Consider the following 22,635-nt stretch of genomic DNA (forward strand, 5'->3'; position numbering starts at 1 on the left):
GGGCTACAGAAAAAGTCAGGGACGTTTCAGGCGTCCCAGGCACCTGGCTAAGACTGCTCTGTCTGCAGACGCCTTTGCAAACCTGAATGCTTCCCGGATATTTTGCATTGTTGTTACTAATTTTGCACATAGCTGAGAAAGCAATAAAACACAATATGGGGAGTAGTGACTCACATTTTGATGGGCAGTAGATAAAAAATAAGGAGTGGGAGGCCTGTGGTCTAAACCACTGAGCCTAGGGCTTGCCAATCAGAAGGTCGGGCGGTTTGAATCCCCGCGACGGGGTGAGCTACTTGGACTTTGACGTGCTTTTGAACTGCTAGGTGGGCAGGAGCAGGGACCGAGCAACGGGAGCTCACCCCGTCGCGGGGATTCGAACCGCCGACCTTCTGATCGGCAAACCCGAGGTTCTGTGGTTGTACTGGACGATTTTTTTATTTCCTTCCATCCTTGTTTTGGGAACAGTCTTCAAGGTGGAGTTCAGAAGTCCCGGCTGCTCCTGTCGTGGACGCCGCCTTCCCCAAAGAGGCGCAGACGGCCACGATTTCTCTGTGGACGGTGGTTGGGGCTGTCCAGGCGGTGGAGCGGACGGTGGAGGCTCAGGCCCTTCGGCTCCTCAGCCTGGAGCAAAGGTCCGAGACAGCCGAGAAGAGATTTGGGGACTGCGAGAAGGCTGTGGCCGAGCTGGGGAGCCAGCTGGACAGCCGGTGGTCAGCGCTGGAGACTCCTCCTGCAGGAGTACGGGCAGCTGCAGAAGCGGCTGGAGACCATGGAGGACCTCCTGAAGAATGGGAACTTCTGGTTTCTGAAGGTCCCTGTGAACACGGCTGCAGGAGCTTCTAAGGTAAGCACAGAATTGGGGACGTCTGCAGTAGTAGTTCTGCCAAGGAGCAGGCTGCGATTTTATTTATTGCATCCACACTTCAGCCTTCCTCTAAGCAGCTCAAGGCACACAGAAGCATAGGAAGGGACCCCGTGGATCATCTATTCCAACCCCCTGCAATGCAGGAATCTTTTTACCCAAATCAGGACTCGAACCCAGGACCCAAGACTGCTTATGTTTTCTGATCCATTTTGCTTGAAATTTGAAATATACTCTGAGTCGAGTGTGGATTTTCAAGCTCTTTATTCAGCTCATAGTGGTGAGGAGGAATGGAAGTTCCCCCAGAATGTCTGCTTTATATACATTATGTACACAATGGGCCCCACGGGATTGGCTAATTCCGGGATTCTCCTGTAGGCCAATCAGGTTGCGGATTCACTTCCACCTGGAGCTGGATTGGGTGGCTCCTGTAGACCAATCAGACTGCTGCATTCTGGATCCTATTCAGTTTTCTGTTTATGTGATGTCATATATTTCATACTATATAAAGAGTGTATATTGATATCGTATCGTTGTATTTGGTCATCGTGTTGCCTCGGATATTACTGACTATTGTTTGCAACAGGGGTTTAATTGTTTGGTTACTTGGTTATCCTCCAGGTCTCTGCAGCTTTTGGCGACGGCTCGGCTCCCTTTTCCCGGGAGAAATGGGAGAGGCTAGAAGATTGGCAGAAGGAGTTGTACAAAAACGTGGCCAAGGGGAACGGAGAGTCTCTGATCTCCCTCGGTAAGGAGCAGGGCCGGCTCTCCGTGGGATCCCTTTCGCGGTGGCAACAGTGTGTAGTGGTTAGAGCATCAGACCAGACCTTGTGAGTCCGGGGTTCGAATCTCCCTGCTCTGCCATGAGGCTCACTGGGCGACATTGGTCCAGCCACTGTCTCTCGGCCCAACCTACCTTTCAGCCGGGCTGTTTTGAGGATAAGATGGGGAACGAGAGAAACCTTGAGGTCCTTGGAGGAAAGAGATGAAATAAATGAATAAATCAATGGGCCAAAATACCTCTAAGCTACTCTGGCAGGTCATAGCTGGTTCTCTTGCCATGAATATGGGGTTTATTATTAGTAAAATTTGTATACTGCCTTTCATCCGAGGATCCTAAGGTGGTTCTGTCAGGAGTTCAGCCTACACTCGAGTAGGACCCTGGCACAGACACATGCTCGGCTGGCATGTTCTCTCCCTCCTGGTCGATCGTTCGGGAGCTTCATAAGCTTTCTTCAGCCCGAACATCACAGAAACCGATGCCAACCGACACCGGCACACTTAGGGATCTGCAGAGTCTTCGCAGCTTGCGCAACAGACCTCAGCAACTCAGCATTTTGGCTAATCTACTTTATTTACATACAAACAAACACACACAGAGCACTGCAGCATGGCTCCCTCTGTTACTGTGTTCCGTGATCCCTAAGTGTGCCAGTGTCGTTTGGCATCGGTTGCTGTGATGTTTGGGCAGAAGAAAGTTTATGAAACTCCTGAACTATCGACCAGGAGGGAGGGAACATGCCAGTCGGGCATGTGTCTCTGCCAGGGTACTACTTGAGGCTAGGCTGAACTCCTGACAGGTTCACCCTGGCTAGGCCATGCTGAATGAACCAGGAACTTCACTCCATCCCCTTGCGTTCCTAAAGTTGTTTAGAGTTCCCTTTGGAACTCCCTGCTGTTACGTATCAGGCGGGCACTCTCTCTATTAACTTTTCAGCGCCTGTTGGAATGCTCCTCTCTTTCAACAAGCCTCCTCATCGGAGACTTCTATCCCAGCTACTTTCGGAATTGGAATTTATTCCTTCCGTAGGGCCTGTAAGACAGAGCTATTCCACCTGGCTTTCAATTTGAACTTAGCCTGATCTTTTATTCCCCTTCCTTCCCTCCCCCTCCCCTTTTTATGAAGATTACCCGCTCTGGAATCCCACAGCTAATTCTCCCCTGGTCTCCTCGCTGGCCCAAATAGGACTAATTTAGCCAGCTAGCCCTGGAGATCCTCTAATGTTTAGTGGATGGATTTCCCCCCTAAATTGATTTCTGAATTCTGAATTTATCGTTATTCACGTTTTATACTGTATTTTATGCTGTTTTTTGTTATATCAATTAAGTGTTTTAAATTTGTTGTTAGCCGCCCTGAGCCCGGTTTTCTGAACCGGGAAGGGCGGGGTATAAATAAAAAATATATTATTATATATGTAATTGTTTCTAACTGCTTTAACTCTTTGCCATGGTTGCATATATGCTTCATCATACCGTGAGATGGCTTTGAGAGGCATCGTAAATGGAATTGGTAATTATAATTTACGACGGGCCTTTCTTAAAAATAAAACACTGCCCTTTAATGGGATCTTCATAACAACAGTGTTCTCCCTTCCCCGTCTCCTTTGACCAGATCTTGCCGTTTCTAAACTTGAGAATTTCACCTGTACTGCGCAAGAAGGTGCTCCTCACATTCTGGGCCAGAAAAACTCAGAAGGACGTGCTCAGGAACCTTCGTCCGATTCCAAAACAGGTATCAAATTTTAAATTGAGAATTGCTTGCTGTGTATTTTGTGCGTGTGTGATTCTGTCCTTTCCAAAGCATCCCAGGGGAAATCGCTGTTCCCCTTTTGGGATCTTCCAGCAGTAACGTCTTGCTGCTCATGTGTAGATGGAAGGGAGTAACCAGTTTCTGGAAATACTTCACTTAAAGGAGATATTACGTTAGGAGCAGAGCAGGGCAAATCTTGGGAGCTGCCAGCAACCCTGACCCCCATTTTACAGCCCTACCCCTCGTTCATCCCAAGAACCGCCCTAAAATGTAAAGGGACCCCTGACCATTAGGTCCAGTCGTGGCCGACTCTGGGGTTCCGGCGCTGACCTCGCTTTACTGGCCGAGGGAGCTGGTGTACAGCTTCCGGGTCATGTGGCCAGCATGCGCAAGTAGATAAATAGGTATCACTTCAGCGCTGCTCTGGTTCGCCAGAAGCGGCTTAGTCATGCTGGCCACATGTCCTTTTACCTTTACCTTTACCTTTAAGGTCCTCCGTGGGACATACCAGGAGAGGCAGTCCTGTAGGTACGAGGGTCCTAGGCCGTATAGGGCTTTAAAGGTTAAAACCAGCACCTTGAACCTGATCCTGTACTCCACTGGGAGCCAGCGCAGCTGGCATAGTACTGGGTGAATGTGATCCCGCGGCGAGGACCCCGTAAGGAGTCTCGCCGCGGCATTCTGCACCCGCTGGAGTTTCTGGGTCAGCTTCAAGGGCAGCCCCACGTAGAGGGAGTTACAATAATTCAGTCTGGAGGTGACCGTCGCGTGGATCACAGTGGCTAGGTCAGGGCGAGAGAGATAAGGAGCCAACTGCTTAGCTTGGCGGAGATGAAAAAATGCCGCCTTTGTTTTGCCCAGGAGGGAACAAGCAGGCTGCATTTTGAGATTTCAGATAAACCAGGAATACATAGGAAAGGTCAAACTTCTCTCTCTCTCTCTCTCTCTCTCTCTCTCTCTCTCTCTCTCTCTCATCTCCCGGAAACAGAACCTTCCATTTCCAGGACAGATATTATTTCGTGGATTAAGCAAGAGGAGGAATTGTGTACCAAGGGCAATGGCCAGGATGGAGTGCTTTGTCAAAGTACCTGCAACTGTGAGTATGTTGAAAGCACCATAACAGCCATTCTCCCATGTCATCACAAGAGGCTTGTTCCGTTTTTAGGCTATCCGTATCGAGGCTTCCTTTCCTGGCTGCTGCGTAGCTCTATCTCTGCACTTATATTTACTGTATCTTGTAGAACTGTAGCGTTGGAAGGGACCCAACGGTCATCTAGTCCAACCCTCTGCAATGCAGGAACTTGCAGCTTCGAACCTGCAACCGTGGCGTTGTCGGCACCATCCTCTAGTCAACTGAGGAAGGTGTCTCCAATGTGAAAATGTCTAGACCAAGTAAGGCGTCTTAGCTGAGATTTAGTACAGCCAAAGAGAAACTGACTCTATGGGATATGGCATAAGAGGGTCTGAGAAGCCCAGGCATCCTATAATAATTATAATAATAATAATTTATTATTTATACCCCGCCCAAACCCTACCATCCTGCCCAAAATGTCCATCTGAGAGAGACTACTGCAGGGACCACACAATACTGGCTTTCCACATCTGTAAGAACTCAGATCTTTTAGTGTGGCAGCACCTAATAATAATAATAATAATAATAATAATAATAATAATAATAATAATAATTTATTATTTATACCCCGCCCATCTGCCTGGATTTCCCCAGCCACTCTGGGCGGCTTCCAACAAAACACTAAAATACAATAACCTACTAAACATGAAAAGCTTCCCTAAACAGGGCTGCCTTCAGATGTCTTCTAAAAGTTTGGTAGTTATTTTTCTCTTTGACATCTGGTGGGAGGGCGTTCCACAGGCAGGTGTCACCACCGAGAAGGCCCTCTGCCTGGTTCCCTGTAACTTGGCTTCTTGCAGCGAGGGAACCGCCAGAAGGCCCTCGGAGCTGGACCTCATGTCTGGGTCTGGGCAGAACGATGGAGGTGGAGACGCTCCTTCAGGTATACTGGGCCGAGGCTGTTTAGGGCTTTAAAGGTCAGCACCTAGACTTTGGAACTCCCTGCCACTTGATCTCAGGCATGCCCCACTGAGAAGGGACTCTGCTATGTTTATGTTCCATAGAGCAGCTCTTCAGCCAGGGCTTCCCAGATGTGTCCTTGGAGTGCAACTCCCAGGATTCTCGCTAACTTGTTCATAAACTAATCTACAGTTAGGGGTGAGCAGGGAGGTTTGCTCATGAGGCTAAATTGTCCAGCATCATTAAAGAAATGAAGAAAGGACCTCTCTGAACTGAATGACTGGACGGTAAAATAATAATAATCCCTGTGAAATGCCCTCCTTTCAGATGTCAAGGAGATAAAAGAATTACATAACTTTTAGAAGACATCTGGAGGCAGCCCTGTATCGGGAGGTTTTTAATGCTTGATGTTTTTATTATGTTTTTAGATAGGCTGTAAGCTGCCCAGAATAGCTTGGGAAGCACAGCCAGATGGGTGGGATAATAATAATAATAATAATAATAATAATAATAATAATACTCTTCAGTATTACAGCGTGGTTCGCAGTATAAAAATACAAAATGATTACAGTCGTACCTTGGAAGTCAAACGGAATCTGTTCTGGAAGTCCGTTCGATTTCCAAAATGTTTGAAAACCAAAGCATGGCTTCCGATTGGCTGCAGGAAGCTCTTGCAGCCAAGCAGAAGCCACGGAAGCGCCGTCGGACGTTCGGCTTCCAAAAACAGTTCACAAACCGGAGCACTCACTTCCGGGTTTGCGACGTTCAGGAGCCAAAATGTTTGGGAAGTAAGCTGTTTGACTTCCAAGCTACCACTGTACACAAAATACATAATAAAACAAAAACCATCCAATAATAACCCCGCTTCCATGAACACATGAAAAAGGCCACGTTACTCAGAATTCTAAATTAATGCATTTTTTGTCAAAAATGATTAATTTCACACATTCCACAGGGCGGGTGCCTTCTCGGTAGTGGCACCCGCCCTGTGGAACACCCTCCCACCTGATGTCAAAGAGAAAAATAACTATCGTATTTTTTGCTCTATAAGACTCACTTTTTCCCTCCTAAAAAGTAAGGGGAAATCTGTGTGCGTCTTATGGAGCAAATGCAGGCTGCGCAGCAATCCTTCTTGCTGTTCTGGCTTCTGGGATTCAGAATATTTTTTTTCTTGTTTTCCTCCTCCAAAAACTAGGTGCGTCTTGTGGTCTGGTGCATCTTATAGAGCGAAAAATACAGTACCAAACTTACAGTACCAGAGTGGCTGGGGAAACCCAGACAGATGGGCGGGGTATAAATAATAAATTATTATTATTATTATTATTATTATTATTATTATTATTATACACTCATGGAGCCTCAACTGGCAGTGATGGACCAGAAATGAGACCTTGGGGTCGTAGCAGATTATTGGTGGCGATGTTGCAGCTAAATTCGGCAGCTGAAGAAAATTCCTTCCCTTTGTGAAGGGATTGTGATTGAAACAACCCAAATTTGCATTTTGTGTGCACGTTGAACTTTACTTCCGTTGGATTGCTTTTATTAATTTCTTTCTGTATTCTTGTACGTCATTGTGCTGTGATTCCTTAAATATATTGAAAGGAATTGAAAACAAAACAGTGATAGCACAATAAGGATCTTAACTCTGCTGCTCGGCTCCCCAACAGATTATACCGTTTCTGGACTGGATACTTTACCAGGCGACGCAGAAGGAGCCAACCCCTGTGAGTCTCTGCAGGGGGGCAACTTGGAAGCAGAAACTCACAAGAGCTCTACTTCAGACAACGCAGGTGAGCGATGAGATTTCGGGGGGCACACCCCAGATTCAAAGCAGCTCATGCAGCAGAACTGTAAGAGCAGGGGGGGCATTGGCGCTCAGACCAGGGACCCAGCACCTCTGGCAAATGCCTTCCACACTCCAGGAAGTTTCAAGCAATTCACAATTTTTTTTTTTTGAAAACTACTGACCTGGGTGGGGCATTTCAGTTCCATTTCAAGGCCGAAACTTTGCAGCATTTTAATGTATATTGCGATGGCTCCAAGAAATCTTCCTGCTGCCTGGGGGCAACCTTGGAACTGTATATTTGCATTGTATGGTGCGGTGCATGATTTAAACATCAGCTGTAAAAAAAAGGAAGCAACATGGACGATTGGATTTCTTAGTTTGTGAAATAATTTCAAAGTGTTGGGGCTGACCTTGAAAGCCCTAAACGGCCTCGGTCCAGTATACCTGAAGGAGCGTCTCCACCCCCATCGTTCTGCCCAGACACTGAGGTCCAGCTCCGAGGGCCTTCTGGCAGTTCCCTCCCTGCGAGAAGTGAGGTTACAGGGAACCAGGCAGGGGGCCTTCTCGGTGGTGGTGCCCACCCTGTGGAACGCCCTCCCATCAGATGTCAAGGAAATAAACAACTCTCTGACTTTTAGAAGACATCTGAAGGCAGCCCTGTTTAGGGAAGTTTTTAATGTTTGATGTCTTATCCTGTTTTTAATATTCTGTTGGGAGCTGCCCAGTGTGGCTGGGGAAACCCAGCCAGATGGGCGGGGTAGAGATAAATAATAATAATAATAATAATAATTAAAAAATACTGCAGTGCAGGGAGTTGTAGATGACTCGGGGTCCCTTTCAACCCTACAATTCTATTAAACTGGTACCTTCCAGGGGTGTTTGGGGCTTTAGGGTGTTGGAACACGCCTGGGGGCACACGCAGCCCTCAGATTGAGACAAACCTCTCCGGGCATCTTCCTTATGAAGCGCAGCCCAGGATGTCATAAATCTTCAGTCCCGGTGCGCACCAGCGACACATATCCAAAGATATGAAGGTATCAGCAGAGTATAGCCGAAACGACGTGGAGATTAGGTGTGGCATTCAAAGTAATTTATTAAGCAATATATACAGGACAAAGCAATCATGGCGTCCTCTCACATCTTCTCAAAGAGAAAGTACAAAAGTACAGTGGACGCTCGGGTTGCAAACATGATCCATGCGGGATGCACGTTTGCAACCTGCAGTGGCACGTCTGCGCACATGCGGATTGCGGTTTGGAGCTACCGCGCATGCGCGACTGCCGAAACCCGGAAGTAACCCATTCCGGTACTTCCGGGTTTCGGCGGGTGCGTAACCCAAAAAAACGCGGCCTGAAGCGGCTGTAACCCAAGGTATGACTGTACAACCCAGCGGAAGAGATGAGACTGACTTCCATTCTCACACTTCCCAAACCTGGAAAGTAAACACAAGACATGTGATGTAACAATCACATATCCAGCAACGGGAGAATGAAAATGCTGACATAGGGGAGGGGTAGCACCATTGGTGGGAGATATGCCGTCGTGCTCCTTTGGGGTAGTTTTTTCTCCTTTGGTCCCCGATCTGCACTCAAGCTCTCACCTGGGGCTTCTAGAAGCTGTCAGCATGCGAAGGTGTAAACAACTTGGGAAATGACCAAATGCCCGGCTAAACCAGGTGAGGGCAGCCGATGGGTCTCAAGCTGTTAGGGGCTTGGCCTGCGTGCGAAGACAGGCTCCGGCGGATGGAGCGGGCGAGACCAAGGTTGGGTCCAGGTACGGGACCGCCTCTCCTGGTATGCCCCACAGAGAAACTTACGGTCTTCAAATAAAAATATCTTGAAGGTCCCAGGCCACAGAGAAGTTAGGCTGGCCTCAACTAGAGCCAGGGCTTTTTCGGCTGTGGCTCCGACCTGGTGGAACACTCTGTCACAAGAGACTAGGGCCCTGCAGGACTTGACATCTTTCCGCAGGGCCTGCAAGACAGAGCTGTTCCGCCAGGCCTTTGGCCAGGGCACAGCCTGACTCCCTCCCTCGGCAATCTTCGCGGAGCTCTGGCCCAATAGTGGCCAGTGGCTTGAACTTAATTAATTTTATAATGAATGATTTTAGAGCGTTGTTTGTGTTGTACTTTTGTGTTGTTTTATTGTTGTTAGCCGCCCTGAGCCCAGCTTCGGCTGGGGAGGGCGGGATATAAATAAAATTTATTATTATTATTATTATTATTATTAAGAAGGCAGTAATCTGGCAGCTCAATATGGAGGACGACAGGGGTGGGTGTTTATTGATCTATTTGATCTGGGCGGAGCAACGGGGGAAGCTGGCTTTCAAAGCAACTTCAATCTCCCTTTCCCGAAGTGTTAAAATCGAGATGTGGAAAATATGGAAAGAAGAAGGAGAGGCAGGACTGAGATGTGGAGATACCGTATTTTTTGCTCTATAAGACGCACCAGACCACAAGACGCACCTAGTTTTTGGAGGAGGAAAACAAGAAAAAAAATATTCTGAATCTCAGAAGCCAGAACAGCAAGAGGGGTCGCTGCGCAGTGAAAGCAGCAATCCCTCTTGCTGTTCTGGCTTCTGGGATAGCTGCGCAGCCTGCTTTCGCTCCATAAGACACACACACATTTCCTCTTACTTTTTAGGAGGGAAAAAGTGAGTCTTATAGAGCAAAAAACACGGTAGGCTTCAGAGGTCCAGACTATAGGAAGTCCCGAAAAATGAATCATTATAATTTGGATGATAATTTGGTCTTTTTTATTTTAATTGGATTATGATTGGATGTTTTTTATTGGAAAATTAATAAAAACGATTTTTAAAAAATAAATAAATCTCCCTTTCCCCCTCGCTCTCGACAGGGTCACCGGCTTCCAAGTCGGATGCAGTTTCGTGGGTCAAACAGGAGGAGACTCCAGCAGGGAGGGATGGAGGAAACGGTTATCAAAGCGCTTGTAATGGTGCGTAGGAGACTTAAGCAGGGGTAGGGCAGCAAGGCCAAATAGCTACAAACCGCCAGCACGTTTGCAACGCTAAGCAGAGTTCGGCATGGTTTTAAATTGGATGGGGGACCATCTGTTGAGATTCCTGTTGGACTAGATGACTCAGGGATCCCTTACAACTCTGCAATTCCACTCATGCCTCTTTGGGCAGTGGGGAAGCATCCGCCAGCCTACGGGCCTAACGTGGCGCAGAGTGGTTAGGGGCCGGTGTGGTGTAGAGGTTAGTTGCACTGGCTCCCGGTGGAGTATCGGGTCAGGTTTAAGGTGCTGGTTTTGACTTTTAAAGCCCTTTGTGGCTTAGGGCCCTTGTATTTATGGGACCACCTCTCTTGGTATGCCCTGCAGAGGACCTTAAGGTCCATGAATAACCATAGTTTAGAGGTCCCTAAGCAAGTCAGATTATCCTCCACCAGGGCCAGGGCCTTCTCAGTGGTGGCTCCGACCTGGTGGAATGCTCTGTCCCATGAGACCAAGGCCCTGCAGGATTTAATCTCCTTCCGTCAGGCCTGTAAGACAGAGCTATTCCGCCTGGCCTTTAATTTGAATTCAGCCTGATCTTTTATTTCCCTTCTTTCCCTCCCCTTTTATGAAGATCACCTGCTCTGAGACCCCACAGCTAATTCTCCCCTGGCCTCCTCACTGGCCCAAGTAGGACTAATTCACCCAGCTAGCCCTGGGGATTATCGTGTTTGATTATTGAATTCTCGCCCCCCCCCCCGATCACCCCCCGGCTGCTATCTAGCATGCGGGAGGAAAGGGAAAGTGTTTCAATGTGTTTAATAATAACTAAAAACCTTTCAATAGGATGGTTACACCAAACCCTTTCCTCTCTCTTCCTTGCCACCCAGCTAACGCCACAGCCCAGCCGCACCCGGAGGAAGCGCCGAGCGAGGAAGACCCCGCCAACCCACCCCTCCTGCTCTTCCTCCCCGGGGGCTCGGTGGCGCCCATTTTGAACGGCACCATCGGCGAGAGCCGGCCCCTCCCCGGCCTCCGCAACGGGAGGCACCCTGGCTCTCCCTCGGCCAGGGGCACGCCAGAAGCGGCGGTGGAGCGTCCGCACCGCTGCGCGGACTGTGGCAAGACTTTCAGCCTGTTGCTGAGCCTCCAGATGCACCAAATGAACCACCAGAAACGGAAGCAGTACGAGTGCTCGTTCTGCGGGACGGCTTTCAGCAGCCCCTCGGAGCTGGTGCGGCACCGCATGATCCACACGGGCGAGAGGCCTTACCGGTGCTCGGTGTGCGGGAAGGGCTTTGTGCGCAAGCAGCACCTGGTGCCCCACCTGCGCCTGCACACGGGCGAGAGGCCTTACCACTGCGCCGAATGCGGCAAGGACTTCATCTGCAAGCACCACCTGCAGGAGCACCAGCGCACCCACACCGGGGAGCGGCCCTACGCCTGCGCCCAGTGCGGGAAGAGGTTTCGGAGGAAAAAGTCGCTGAAGGACCATTGGAGGGTTCATAGCGCTGAGGAGCAGCAGCAGCAGGGACAGGCGGGCTTTGCCCGGGTGCCTGAGGGCACAGAAGGGGACGTCCGAGTGGAAAATTAATGTGCTGGCTCAGGTGTTGCTCAGCGCACAAGGCGCACAGTTCAGTGGTGCATTTGTTTCTTTACAGCTCGGCAACGCCTCCCATCATTGCAGTTGTCGGGAATGAAGGTCTCTGCCGTCTGCTGCCCCCTCCCCAAGTCTCCTGTTTTCCAAGCAGCCTACACCAGAGAAAAGGGAATCTGTGCCCTTTGTTCTGCTACATGCATAGCTGTCCGTGTCCTTGGAGACAAAGGCAAGGAGCTTAGTACAGCAGGAGCGGCAAGCTTCTGGGATGCTTTTGCTCCCCGCCCCTCTGCTTCATCATCTGAGTCTGAACTGCTTTCTGTACCTGGGTCATCTTGCTCACTAAAGCCTGTTGCTTCTTCTGCCTCCAACCATTCCTCCCCTCCCTCCTCTGACCTGTCCTCTGTGTCCCTCCACCACTCCCTGGGCTCTGACGAGGCTTCCCTAGGGGGTTCCCTGGCTGGTGCTGTAATCCACTTCTTGTCATCCTGCCAAGACAGTTGGGTAGGTGGGTGGCTGGCTCCTTCTTCCCAGAGCCTCTTGGCCATGGCCAAATGACTCTGCATCTTCCAAGCCCGAATGTAGATGTGCCTGTTAGCTCTATTCATTCTAGCCTTCTCCAGCGGTTCTGGACTACAACTCCCATCAGCTGGGGGTGCTGATGGGAGTTGTAGTTCAAAACCACTGAAGGGCCCCAGAGTTGGGGAAGACCCTCTTACGCTGTTTGAGAGCCCCTCAGGTACCACTGCCCGCCGTTAAGAGCAGCTTCACCAAACCCTTGGCCTCTGCTTGCCCTCCAGCAGTTCATTGCTTCCCTCCCTTGGCATGTAAACATTTTCTTTCTCCCAGTGTTGCCTCTCTCATCTGTCTGTTCAGTTCAGGTGCGCTGTCCTTTTCTGCATAACGGGTTTACAATCTTCCCAGGATTTTCGCAGCAGCTTGTTTTCTTTAAGATAATAAGTGTGTGGGGCAGGACCTGTTTGGTGCTCTGGTTTTTGTATACGGTTTAAAGTGCTCCCTAAATAATAAACCACCCCTGGCTGCAAGCGTGGAGTTTTCTCACTTGCTTGAAACAAGTTCTGTTTTCCGCTTGTCTTGCAGCTTAAATACGTTCAAAGACACTGGCATGTGTGCTTTGACTTAGTTGAGTCTTGGTAAGACGCTGATGAAGGTGGAGAATTTAGCACAGAAAACAAGCACTCGGGGGTCAGGCAGAAAAGCTCTCTAAACTTTTTATATTCTTTATGCAAAATACACTTAGTGTGTGCCTTTAAAACTATTTGTATGGTGCCCTTAACCAACCCAAAGTTCAGTCTGGTGCTTATCACAGGAGGGGCGCTAAGCTCATCACACAAACATTATTTTTTCTGTCGTGGTGCCCTTAATGCAAAAATGTGGCTTGTATCCCCTACCTGCTCACATTTAAAATGGATTTTCTTTTGTTGGGCACGATCCAATTTGGGGAGGGGGGAACAACAAACAGTTTGCAATATTGACCTCCACATTTGGAAGGATCACCCCTAGTTCAAGACGCTGTATTCCAGCCACCCCTTAACACGCCTGGCTCCTAGAAAGCCGCTCCTAGTATCCACTGACCTCTTTCTCCCTTCCTGAACTCCAGTCTGATCCCTCTTCCCGCGTCTCGTTTCAGCCACTTGCTGACCAACACCAAGTAGGTTCTCCTCCGTATTACTTGGTGGGTTTCTAAAAGCAAACAGTGGGACAACTTACAGGAGCCTTCACGAATCTGACACCATCCAGATGTTCTGGACGTCGTCTCCCACAAGACTCGGCCTGCACAGTTGGGAGTTGCAATCCAAGATATCTGGAACACCGCAGGTTGGCTAAGGTTGTTCGTGTGGTTCTCCTTGATTTTTTTGGGTGTGTGTGTGTGTGTGAGGGGTTGCGGCATCAAGAGCGGAGGTCCTCAACTTCTGCAGGAAACAGGCCAGAGCCTTAGATTCCCCCCTCTCTTAAGAGGCCGCTGGCATTATTAATTCCTTATTCCGTTAGCTGGAAACCAGGATTATCCTCTGTGCACAAATTCATTTTAACATCAGGGAGATTAGCAGCATGTAAATGCAGCCGATTTCAAGGGCTTTTCCTTTCTGCGGAAAAGACGCATGTATTTGGGGGAGGGCGAGGGAGCGTCGCAGGAAGCTTAGAGGCAGTGTTTTAAACTCTCTGCCATTTGCTGTGTTTTGAAATTCGTAGAGGACTCTGCTTTCACAGAATCGTAGAGTCGGAAGGGACCCGAGGGTCATCTAGTCCAACCCCCTGCAGTGCAAGAATCTCAGCTAAAGCATCCAGGACAGATGGCCATCTGACCTCTGCTTAGAAATCTCCAAGGAAGGAGAGTTCACAACCTCCCGAGAGAGACTGTTCCACTGTCGAACAGCTCTTGCTATCAGAAAGAGAAAGCACTCTATGCAGTGTGGAGCTGAACTATGGAACTCACCGCCACAGGATTATAGAATTATAGAACTGCAGAGTTGGAAATTATCCTGAGGGTCATTTAGTCCAGTCCCCTGCAAAGGGGGACTCTCGACCGAAGCATCCATTTGGCGGGGGGAAGGAAAGGGAGGGAGGCGAGAGAAGAGCTATAGCTCAGTGAAAAGGCACCTCCTTTGCAGGTTCAAACCCAACTGCATCCCCAGGTAGGTTAGGACTCTGGGAGATGTTCTGCCTGAAGCCCTATAGACTTGTTATCGGGTCGGTTTAGGCACAGCTGAACTAGATGAGCCAAGAGCCACACTCTTGTCTCAAAGCTTCCTACGACAGAAAGAGAACCCAGAGCCACAAAAAAACGAATTCAGACTAAAGCTGGCAGCCAAGGTTGAACATCTAGAAGCTTTATTTAAACCCTTTACAATAGGTAAGAATCACAACATCAAATCCGGAAACAGCTGCTTTTAAAAACGGAGACAGTCAGTAACTATTACAAGTCCGAGGACAGGAGAGGAAGGTAAACAGATAGAAGCAAACGGGTTTTAAGATCCTGCCGTCGTGACAGCAGGGCCCTCTGAGCTCCCACCCGGACAGGTTTGTCCAACCACCTCTCTCCTGCGTTCCAGGCGCCGTCGCACCCATGCATTTTCTTAACACACCCCATCCCTCCCTCCCTCCCTCGCCCCAGCACCACCCGGCTAGGCTATTGTGGGAATACCTGCGTAATTCTACCTCCATGCGCAGCCACGGCCAGGAGTGGCGCTCCCTTCTGGTTGCACAGCCGCACCGGGAGAAGTCGTGCGAGATGGCTCTGGCCCTTCGCCAAGGAGGCGTCCCAGGAACAACTCCCAGCAGTCCACAAGCCAGCCTGGAGGGCACCAGCTTGGCGAAGGCTGTCCTACGGCTACAGCATTGATTTTTTTGTGTGCGCGCACACACACAAGGCAGGCATTTTCGCCAAGGCCGCCCCAATCTCTATGCCTCCCTTTGCAAGGCCAGTGCTCGTTCCCGCTCATTCGAGATGGGCAAATCGCGCGCTGTAGTGGCACAGATAACCTAACCGCTTCCATCTACCCTCTTGCCCTTTCTGTACTGTCGCCGACGTAGACGGAGACTCGCCAAAGCGAGGGGAGAGGAAGGGGTGTTTCTTAATCCGGATGGTGCTTGTAAGAGACTGCAGGGGAGGGAAGCTCGATTAATCTCCCCATATTGTTCAGAGTTGGGAGAGCAATGGCACCTGCTCTCTTGAGTTCCTGCAAGGAAACGGGGAAACAGGCCAGCAGCCGCTCTGCCTTTTCCGACGTCATCACCATCAAGCAGCGCATCCCGGCCGTTACGAAGAGGACACCCCATCTGGTTCTCCAGCTAACTGAGCGGCCGTTGCTGTTCTCCGTTCTGCCATGGCTCCCCCAACCTGGGGCGCTCCAGCAGGTTTGAACTACAACTCCCAACAGGGCCTGTTGGGAGTTGTAGTTCAAACCTGCTGGAGAGGCCGAGGTTGGGGGCAGCTGCGATAAAACTATAAAAATCTTTACAAGCAAAGTGGAGAGTTCGCGGTGTTTTACTCGCTTTAACCACTCGGCGTTGAGCTGCAGCCCCACCCTGTCCAAGTACAGCCACAAGGGAATCGGTACTTTTTATTTCCCAGAGCCTCCTTGGCGAATCTAAAGACCCCGGCATGCCAAAACTTCAGCCAGTATTCTTCGTCCCTCTGGACCAGCCCTAATACAGTTGGGTGTGTGCCTGACTTTCCTGAGCCTGTCTGCCCCACGATGGAAGGGAATCAGAAATGCCAGACGAATCAGAAATGCCACTTGCAAGCTACTCTGTCGTACAGTAGCCCAAGTGGCGAAAAGTACATTCAGGGTAAAGACAGATGTTCGTTTTAAGAGCGAGGGAGGCATACTGATGGTGTCCCCCGCTGCTCTGCAAATCAAAGCAGTTTCTCTTTCCGGACCAAAACAGGCCTGCAGGTTTTCCAAGTAGCTCTGTGTGAAAAGAGCCGGTGGGGGAGGGGAGAGGATAGACTTGTGCAGAGCACCTACTGGCCAGCTGCTGTGACATCAACAACCGCTTCCACCCCGTCACGTAGTTTTGCAACTGTTTTAAGAATGCTTGTAGATCATATTTTGGAGGAGGTAAGGCAAAGGATGGAAATTAACACGAGTGTGCTGCTTTTAATAATAATAATAATAATAATAATAATAATAATAATAATAATAGTGGTGATGAGGCTGGCTTGATGTGCAAGGCTAGAGCAAGACACAGATGGATGTCTAATGGGTTAAGGGCCCACTCTTGACAGATCTTAAAAGCCTACAGCTGTCTTTACCCTCAAGTCGTCCGCAAGGAAGGCGAAAAATTACCCTGGGCTGGCAGAGAGGCGTCCAGGTTGCCGCCAGAGCCCCATACAGCCTCTCACCCGGGCCTCTTGATCCAGACCCATCTCTGCTTGGCAGCAGATAACCCAATTCCTGCTCTGTTTTGTGCGTACCACTGATATGTGATATGCGCTGAAACCCACGTCTGCCCAAGAGGATGCAGCCGCAAGCGCATCACCCAAGATGGCAGGACCACACACAACCCATGCCAGTTGAAAGGCAACAAGCCCCTCGCCTCCGAGCATCTATGCCACACACTTTCTTCACCAGCCGGTTCCACCCTGACCGTTCTCACAAGCGCAGAGGCTTCAAAACAAGGTGTTGCCTGGGCTAAGAGTGCCCCTGTGCCTCTTGCGAAGAGCAGAACCTCTCCTAATCCAATGGGGACCAGCTGATGGCTACCTCAACTAGCTGCCTCCTAATCCACCACCCGACCAGCTGGCTAATCTCCTGGCTTCTTTGGGGGAGGGCTTGGCTTGCTGCCCAAGCAAAGCGGCTGCTTTGAGAAGCTTCTTGATTCCCTTCCCCGTTCATCAAGCAATTCCCTAAAAGCAAACTGCGTTTCCAAAACACCAGGAACTGCGCCTCCCTTCCCCTCGGTCCAACCAGGGCACCCTCACACAGAACACGTGTCACTGCAGATTAGGCATGAGAGATCTCTTGCATTTGTAATCCTCCGGCTCAGGCTGAGGGGAGCTGGGAGCCAAACAAAACCTAGAGCGCCACGGGCTCCCCATCCCCAGTGGCGATGAGTCTGGGGTCGCCATTTAGTGTGCAACTGGCCAGGCCTGTGGGCCTCACCACTGAACGGAATGATCAACAACACATCCAATATTCTATGGCAAAGGCATAGTGCAAGGGAAGAGTCATGGAGATACTATCTGGCGAAGCCTCATCTTCCTTCTGAGGAACCCCAAGGAAAGCAAGAGGGAAAACCATCCCCTAAAAGGACGCCGCAAAACTACAATTCACCTCCAGGTTAAAAAACTGCACACCCAAGTTGCATTCTTATATCTAACTAGTGCCACTGTTCGTTCCACCATCCAAGCTCAACTCAGCCTCATTTTCGGGGAAAGATGCCCAACATGGACAACCTTGCCCAACAACACAAAACTTCCAAGGTTCTGCGGAACTCTGATCCTTGATGAAAAGAACACAGACCTATGGTTTCTGTAAACCACAGGTGGAAAAGCGGTGCCCTCCAACTGCAGATGGACTCCAACTCCCATTGACCCCGCCCAGGCTGCATGGCCAATGGGAAAGGACGATGGGAGTTGGAGTCAAAAATCTGGAGAACCTTGGGATTCTCAGCCTGGTTGTTAACTGCCCAAAGCTCAAATAGGGAGTGAGCCACACAGCTACATGTGCACGGGTGTGTCTTGCTGCCTCCTTCTTCTTCAAGCCCGTTTACGCCGTGAACTGCCAAAATGGATGGCCTGGATCTTCCACCCTAAGCCAAACACTGTCCTGTAAACTGGCCAACTCACGAGGAAGGCTGGTTGTGACGTGCAGAGCTGCAGTTTCCACTTGCTGCCCTGGGAAGGAAAACCTAACCATGACCTCCAAGGGTTCTCCCTCTTAGGTGGAAAAACTGGATGGCAGTTCCCTCTACAACACTAGCTAGCACGAGGCCACGATCCATGAAGGCGTTCTCCCAAAGGGGATTCCACAGGAGAACGTCCCATCCCAATGGACTGTGGCCTCATGGTTCAGGTGCATCTTCCACCCTTACCGGTACCCAAATAAATATCTATGGCCACATTTTTCAGCTGCGCTGAAACCTGACGGTCAAACAGAGCCAAGGTTCTCAAACACAGCCCTGGGAGCAAGGGCGGTTCATTTATTGCTTTCGCTTCTTAGCCTAACAGCCACCGTCTCTAATACTTCTCATGATCCGTATTGTAAAAAATACCTACTTAACCCCCCCCCAATGAAATCTGCTCCTGCCCCTCCAAAACAAGAGGGAGGAAAAGGAGACCAGCGCTGGGCTACGAAAGCCCTTTCTCCCCAACCCACCCTTCCCCGCCCCAGAATTGCAGTATTTACAAGCTACTTTCAAATCTAAAATTGCATTGTTGTAAAAATCCTTATTAGAAACCAAAGCTGGGGACTAAGAAAAACTTCCCCGTAGCAATCGTCTTTAAGCGTCTCTCCGGGTCTAAGGCTAAAAACACAGGCACGACACGTGTTAAGTGAGCGTGTGGTGCGGGAACGAGTGCGCGCACACCGCGGAACTGGGCGCAACCGGAACCTGCACATGTTCTCAAGACAGGCGGGTGCTAATATCGACCACCTCAAAGTGATTCAGTTCGGGAACAAAGAAGGAATTGACAACCTTTTACAAGACACTTTTTTTTTTTTTGCGCTATCACGGAAGATAAAGTGCAATGTTATTTGACTTCCCAAGTGAGCGTCCTCAAGCGACGGATCGTAGGAGAAACACATCTGGGCATCGTTGCAAACAGGAGAAGGACCCTCCGGCAAACAAAAGTCAACTGCTCCTCAACTTGGGGGTCAGAGGAAAGGGAAGCCAAGACAACGGGGCTTCCTGCTGAAGTATCTGAGCCCCCCAAACACTTTTCTGCAAAAGAAACTGGGAGTCTCAGCTTCTTTTCGTTCTTTTTTAAAGCATGCAACCCACAAGCCTCGTAGGGCAGGAGGTTGATGAGGCAACTGCTTGCCTTTCTACGGAAGCCCAGAAAGCTCCCATTTTCGAGCACACAGGCTGTCCTTATTGCTTCAAGCGACAAGTTTCCCTGTCGGACAAGGTGGGCTGCCTAAGCAAGCGCACCCCTTCTGCCATCACCACCCCCTTGGCCTGGCAGCGGGGAGCTCAGCGGAGTGGAAAACCCAAGCTGGTGTTTAGAGGTTGGGTGAGAGACCGGGAGACGTCATCAGCCGCAGGGCAGGGATGTAGACCGGAGGGGAAGGGAGCCATGCACGGAAGGTGGAGATCTCGAAGGGCTGGAGCACAAAAACGCGCGCACACAAGTGGACCTGCTCCGCTAGGAAGACGCTGCCGCCCAGGGATGCTGCTAAAGCAGCGCAAGGCGGCGTCTTGCTCTTGGGGCGAGCAGTTCCACTGTTTTTAGGCCTCTCCGACCCAGGAAAATACCATCCTGGAGGAGCCAGGAATCCAAAATCTAAGCAGGGGAACCAGTTCGATGAGATGTTCACCTACGCAAACCTTGCCGGGGCAAGTGGGGAGGTACCACTGGGCTTTTGCAAAGCTACCCCACCCATTTGAAGGAGGCTTTCCACGGGGCCTGGCCCTCAAAGCAGAGGAGATTTGGGGGTGTCTCCTATTATATCCCCGTCTTCAGCTTCCACCGCCTGCATTGCCTGTTTGAAACAAAAGGTTGGAGTCGCCAGGACAAGGTCTCTCAGGGAAATGCCAGGATAGGAAGGAGGAGGAGGTGGTACCGGGGTGGCGGATGGGAACGTACGAGGAAGCTGCACAGCAATGTGTAACAACGTGGGTGAGGGGCTTCCCGAGATCTGGAGGGCGGGAGAGCCGGTGGGCAGGCGCAGCAAGCTTTGCAACAGACTTGGAATCAGCGTGGCCGAGATGGAAGGTGGGCAAGATGGATCACAAGCACACATACATATATTTCTGTACACAGACAGGCCCCTTTCTAGGTGCAAAACCTGCAACTTCCTCCTTAAAAGGTTTCTATAGTATTCCAAGGAGGGGAAGGGAGATGCGATTCATGAGATTTCAGCATACTGTTTTGATGCAAAAAAGGGGGAAGAAAAAAAGCCCCGCTAAGGTTTTAAAAAGCCATTTTATTAGAAACCATGCAACCTTTAATATTTATATATATATTTATATATATAAACAACAACCACAAGTGCAATATGTCTTTTGTGTGTGAATGCAGGCCCTGGGTTTGCTGTGTTGCTGAAAAGCACACTGGGACCAGACATAAAAGGGGGGGGGGAGAGCTGTGCTATCATTGCTCCCAGCTCCTCCTTCCCACAGCCATCGTCTCCTGCCTGCCTCCCAGCAGAACTCTGCCTACAAAACACATTCCCCCCTCCCAAATATTTGTTCCCTGCCGTTTGGGTTCCCCCCTCTTCCTTTCAGAATTCCCCCACGACTCTCACAACACACCATTTTCAAAGTTTTATTTACATTTCGTTTTAGTGTCATTTGCAATGCAAAAAAAAAATATTAATAAAATTGCCGAAGGTGCTCAACCTCTTGTTGCCAACATTCCTCCCCCCACAAGCCCCACCCAACCCATACCCACCCCTAGAAGAAGAAAGGGGTCTTTTCTTCCAAAGGAGAGCAATCTCTGCCTTTTTCTCTCCTTGGCACCTTCAGATCACCTAGCCAGCCCCATGCAGACGCTGCCTCTCGTCAGACCCTCAACACTTTCCCATGACCCTCTTGGTATTTTGGGGGGTGGGGTGGGGCAGCGGTCAAGCAGTCTCCCCACACCACACCCTCCCCAACTCTGCCAGCATGCCCCACTGCCAGGGGTGAGCTTCCTTATAAATGCCAAACTCCATCCCAGCCTCTGTTCCAAGGTGCACAGATCCCAGAGCCAAACCCATCGTGCCTTGAGGATTAAATCCTGCAAATATATTCCCCTGCTTTTTCTCCAGGATGGGCAGCGAAGGATCCGCCCCCCCCATGGGAACTAGATCCTGTTGAGATGCAATGCAGCAGACCCTCAAAACAGCCAGGGCTTCTCTCTGCAGCAGTCAGTTAAAAAGGACCTTCATGGCTTTTTTTGGGGCGGAGGGGAGCAGCGAACACCATTCCTTTACCACCCAAAACCTCCTCTCAATGCATCCTCAAGAACTTTTAACCAACGTGGCTTAACGCCTTATTTTGCTCCATCATTTCAAAGTTTTTTTTTTCCTTTTTAAGCACACACAAAAAATAAACACCACACACAAATGAAGAAAAAAAATTAAAAAATGAAAGAAAAAGAACACAGTTAAAATGGCTGGATATGTCGATAAGAAGCCAGCAGCACTGCAGCAGCGGTTAATGTTTTGTTTTTTTTTTAATTCTCCTATGGCAAAGGGCAAGGGGGGGAAGGGAAGGGAGCGCGGTGAGCCTGCGGTAACAAGCGACAGAAATCGGCAAACACTTTATTGTACTTTTTTAAATCACAATGAGAAGGAGGAGGAGGGTTGGGGGACTGGGGGAGAGAAGGAGGTTAAGGAGTTAAAAGAGTTCCAAAAGAGAGTGAAATTATCATGTGTGAGAATAATAATAATATATAGACCAGCATTAAATAGGAGGCAGCGCGAAATGACGCAGGGCGAAGGGGCGGGGAGGGGGGAAAGGGTTGCTGGAGGGGGAAAGAGGGCAGCAAAGCTGACTCCCGCTAACTCCCGCCTGGGTCTCGGGCTCCGCCACGAGTGGGGCAGACCAGCGTTCCCTCCCTAGTCCCCACACAGCAAGCCAGGAAGGACGGGACAAAACCAAAACAACTCCAACGCACACTCGGACACCCCCCGGGCGCCGGGGAGCCCATTTCTGCACCCAGAGACACCAACCAACCACCAGACGCCACGGAGGCTCTCGGGGGCAGCCTGGCACGCTCCAGAGAGGTCCCCCGCCGTGGGGCAGGGAGGCCAGCCCACCTTTCCAGGGCCAAACAAAGCCAGGCTCCGGGTCAAGGGAGACGAGCTTCTCGCGAGCGGGAGGAGGGCAGGAGGAGAGCGGGAAGGGGGCAGAGTCACAAGCCTTGCTGAGGAAGAGCGGCCGCCGTCTCTTCCGCGAGGGGAGCCTGCCGTGGCGGCGGCAGCAGCGGCGGTGGCGGCGGCGGTGGCTGCAGAGAGGTGGAGGTGGTGGAGGCTAGGCTTTCGCTGACCGAGGTGCTGCGCCGTGGGGAGGTGCCGCCGGAGAAGACAGGGGGGTGGTTGGAGGCTGTGGGGTCCGCCCCGTGGTCCGTGCGGGCCTTGGCCTTCTCACGGAACATCAGCTTGTGGGACTCAATCTGCAGCGACACAAGGGGGAGCGGGGGGAAGACGGCAATGGGGGGTGGGGAGAGAGGAAAAGGGGGGGGCGGAAGGAAGGCGACA

General features: G+C 50.4%; 2 protein-coding genes across 25 annotated transcripts in view; one reads left to right on the plus strand and one right to left on the minus strand.

Annotated features, from left to right (window-relative positions):
* LOC310746075 (zinc finger protein 777-like) overlaps positions 1-21,512 on the plus strand; it is a 23,704-nt gene extending 2,192 nt beyond the window's left edge. The window contains 8 exon segments of the mRNA XM_083579777.1: positions 466-726; positions 728-844; positions 1,484-1,610; positions 3,255-3,374; positions 4,381-4,488; positions 7,092-7,214; positions 10,066-10,164; positions 11,055-21,512. Of these exon segments, the coding sequence (XP_083435903.1) occupies positions 466-726; positions 728-844; positions 1,484-1,610; positions 3,255-3,374; positions 4,381-4,488; positions 7,092-7,214; positions 10,066-10,164; positions 11,055-11,758 (1,659 nt within the window). The 3' untranslated portion in view covers positions 11,759-21,512.
* The window catches only part of LOC310745908 (uncharacterized protein), a 216,616-nt gene continuing 208,573 nt past the window's right edge, over positions 14,593-22,635 (minus strand). For all 24 annotated transcript variants that reach the window (XM_083579072.1, XM_083579061.1, XM_083579079.1 and 21 more), the window contains one exon: positions 14,593-22,550. In XM_083579072.1, coding sequence (XP_083435198.1) covers positions 22,546-22,550 — 5 coding nt within the window. In that variant the 3' untranslated portion in view covers positions 14,593-22,545. The remainder of the gene's footprint in view (positions 22,551-22,635) is intronic.

This window comes from Podarcis filfolensis, assembly GCF_964270895.1.
Source record: "Podarcis filfolensis genome assembly, chromosome: 12".
Taxonomy (NCBI): Eukaryota; Metazoa; Chordata; class Lepidosauria; order Squamata; family Lacertidae; genus Podarcis; species Podarcis filfolensis.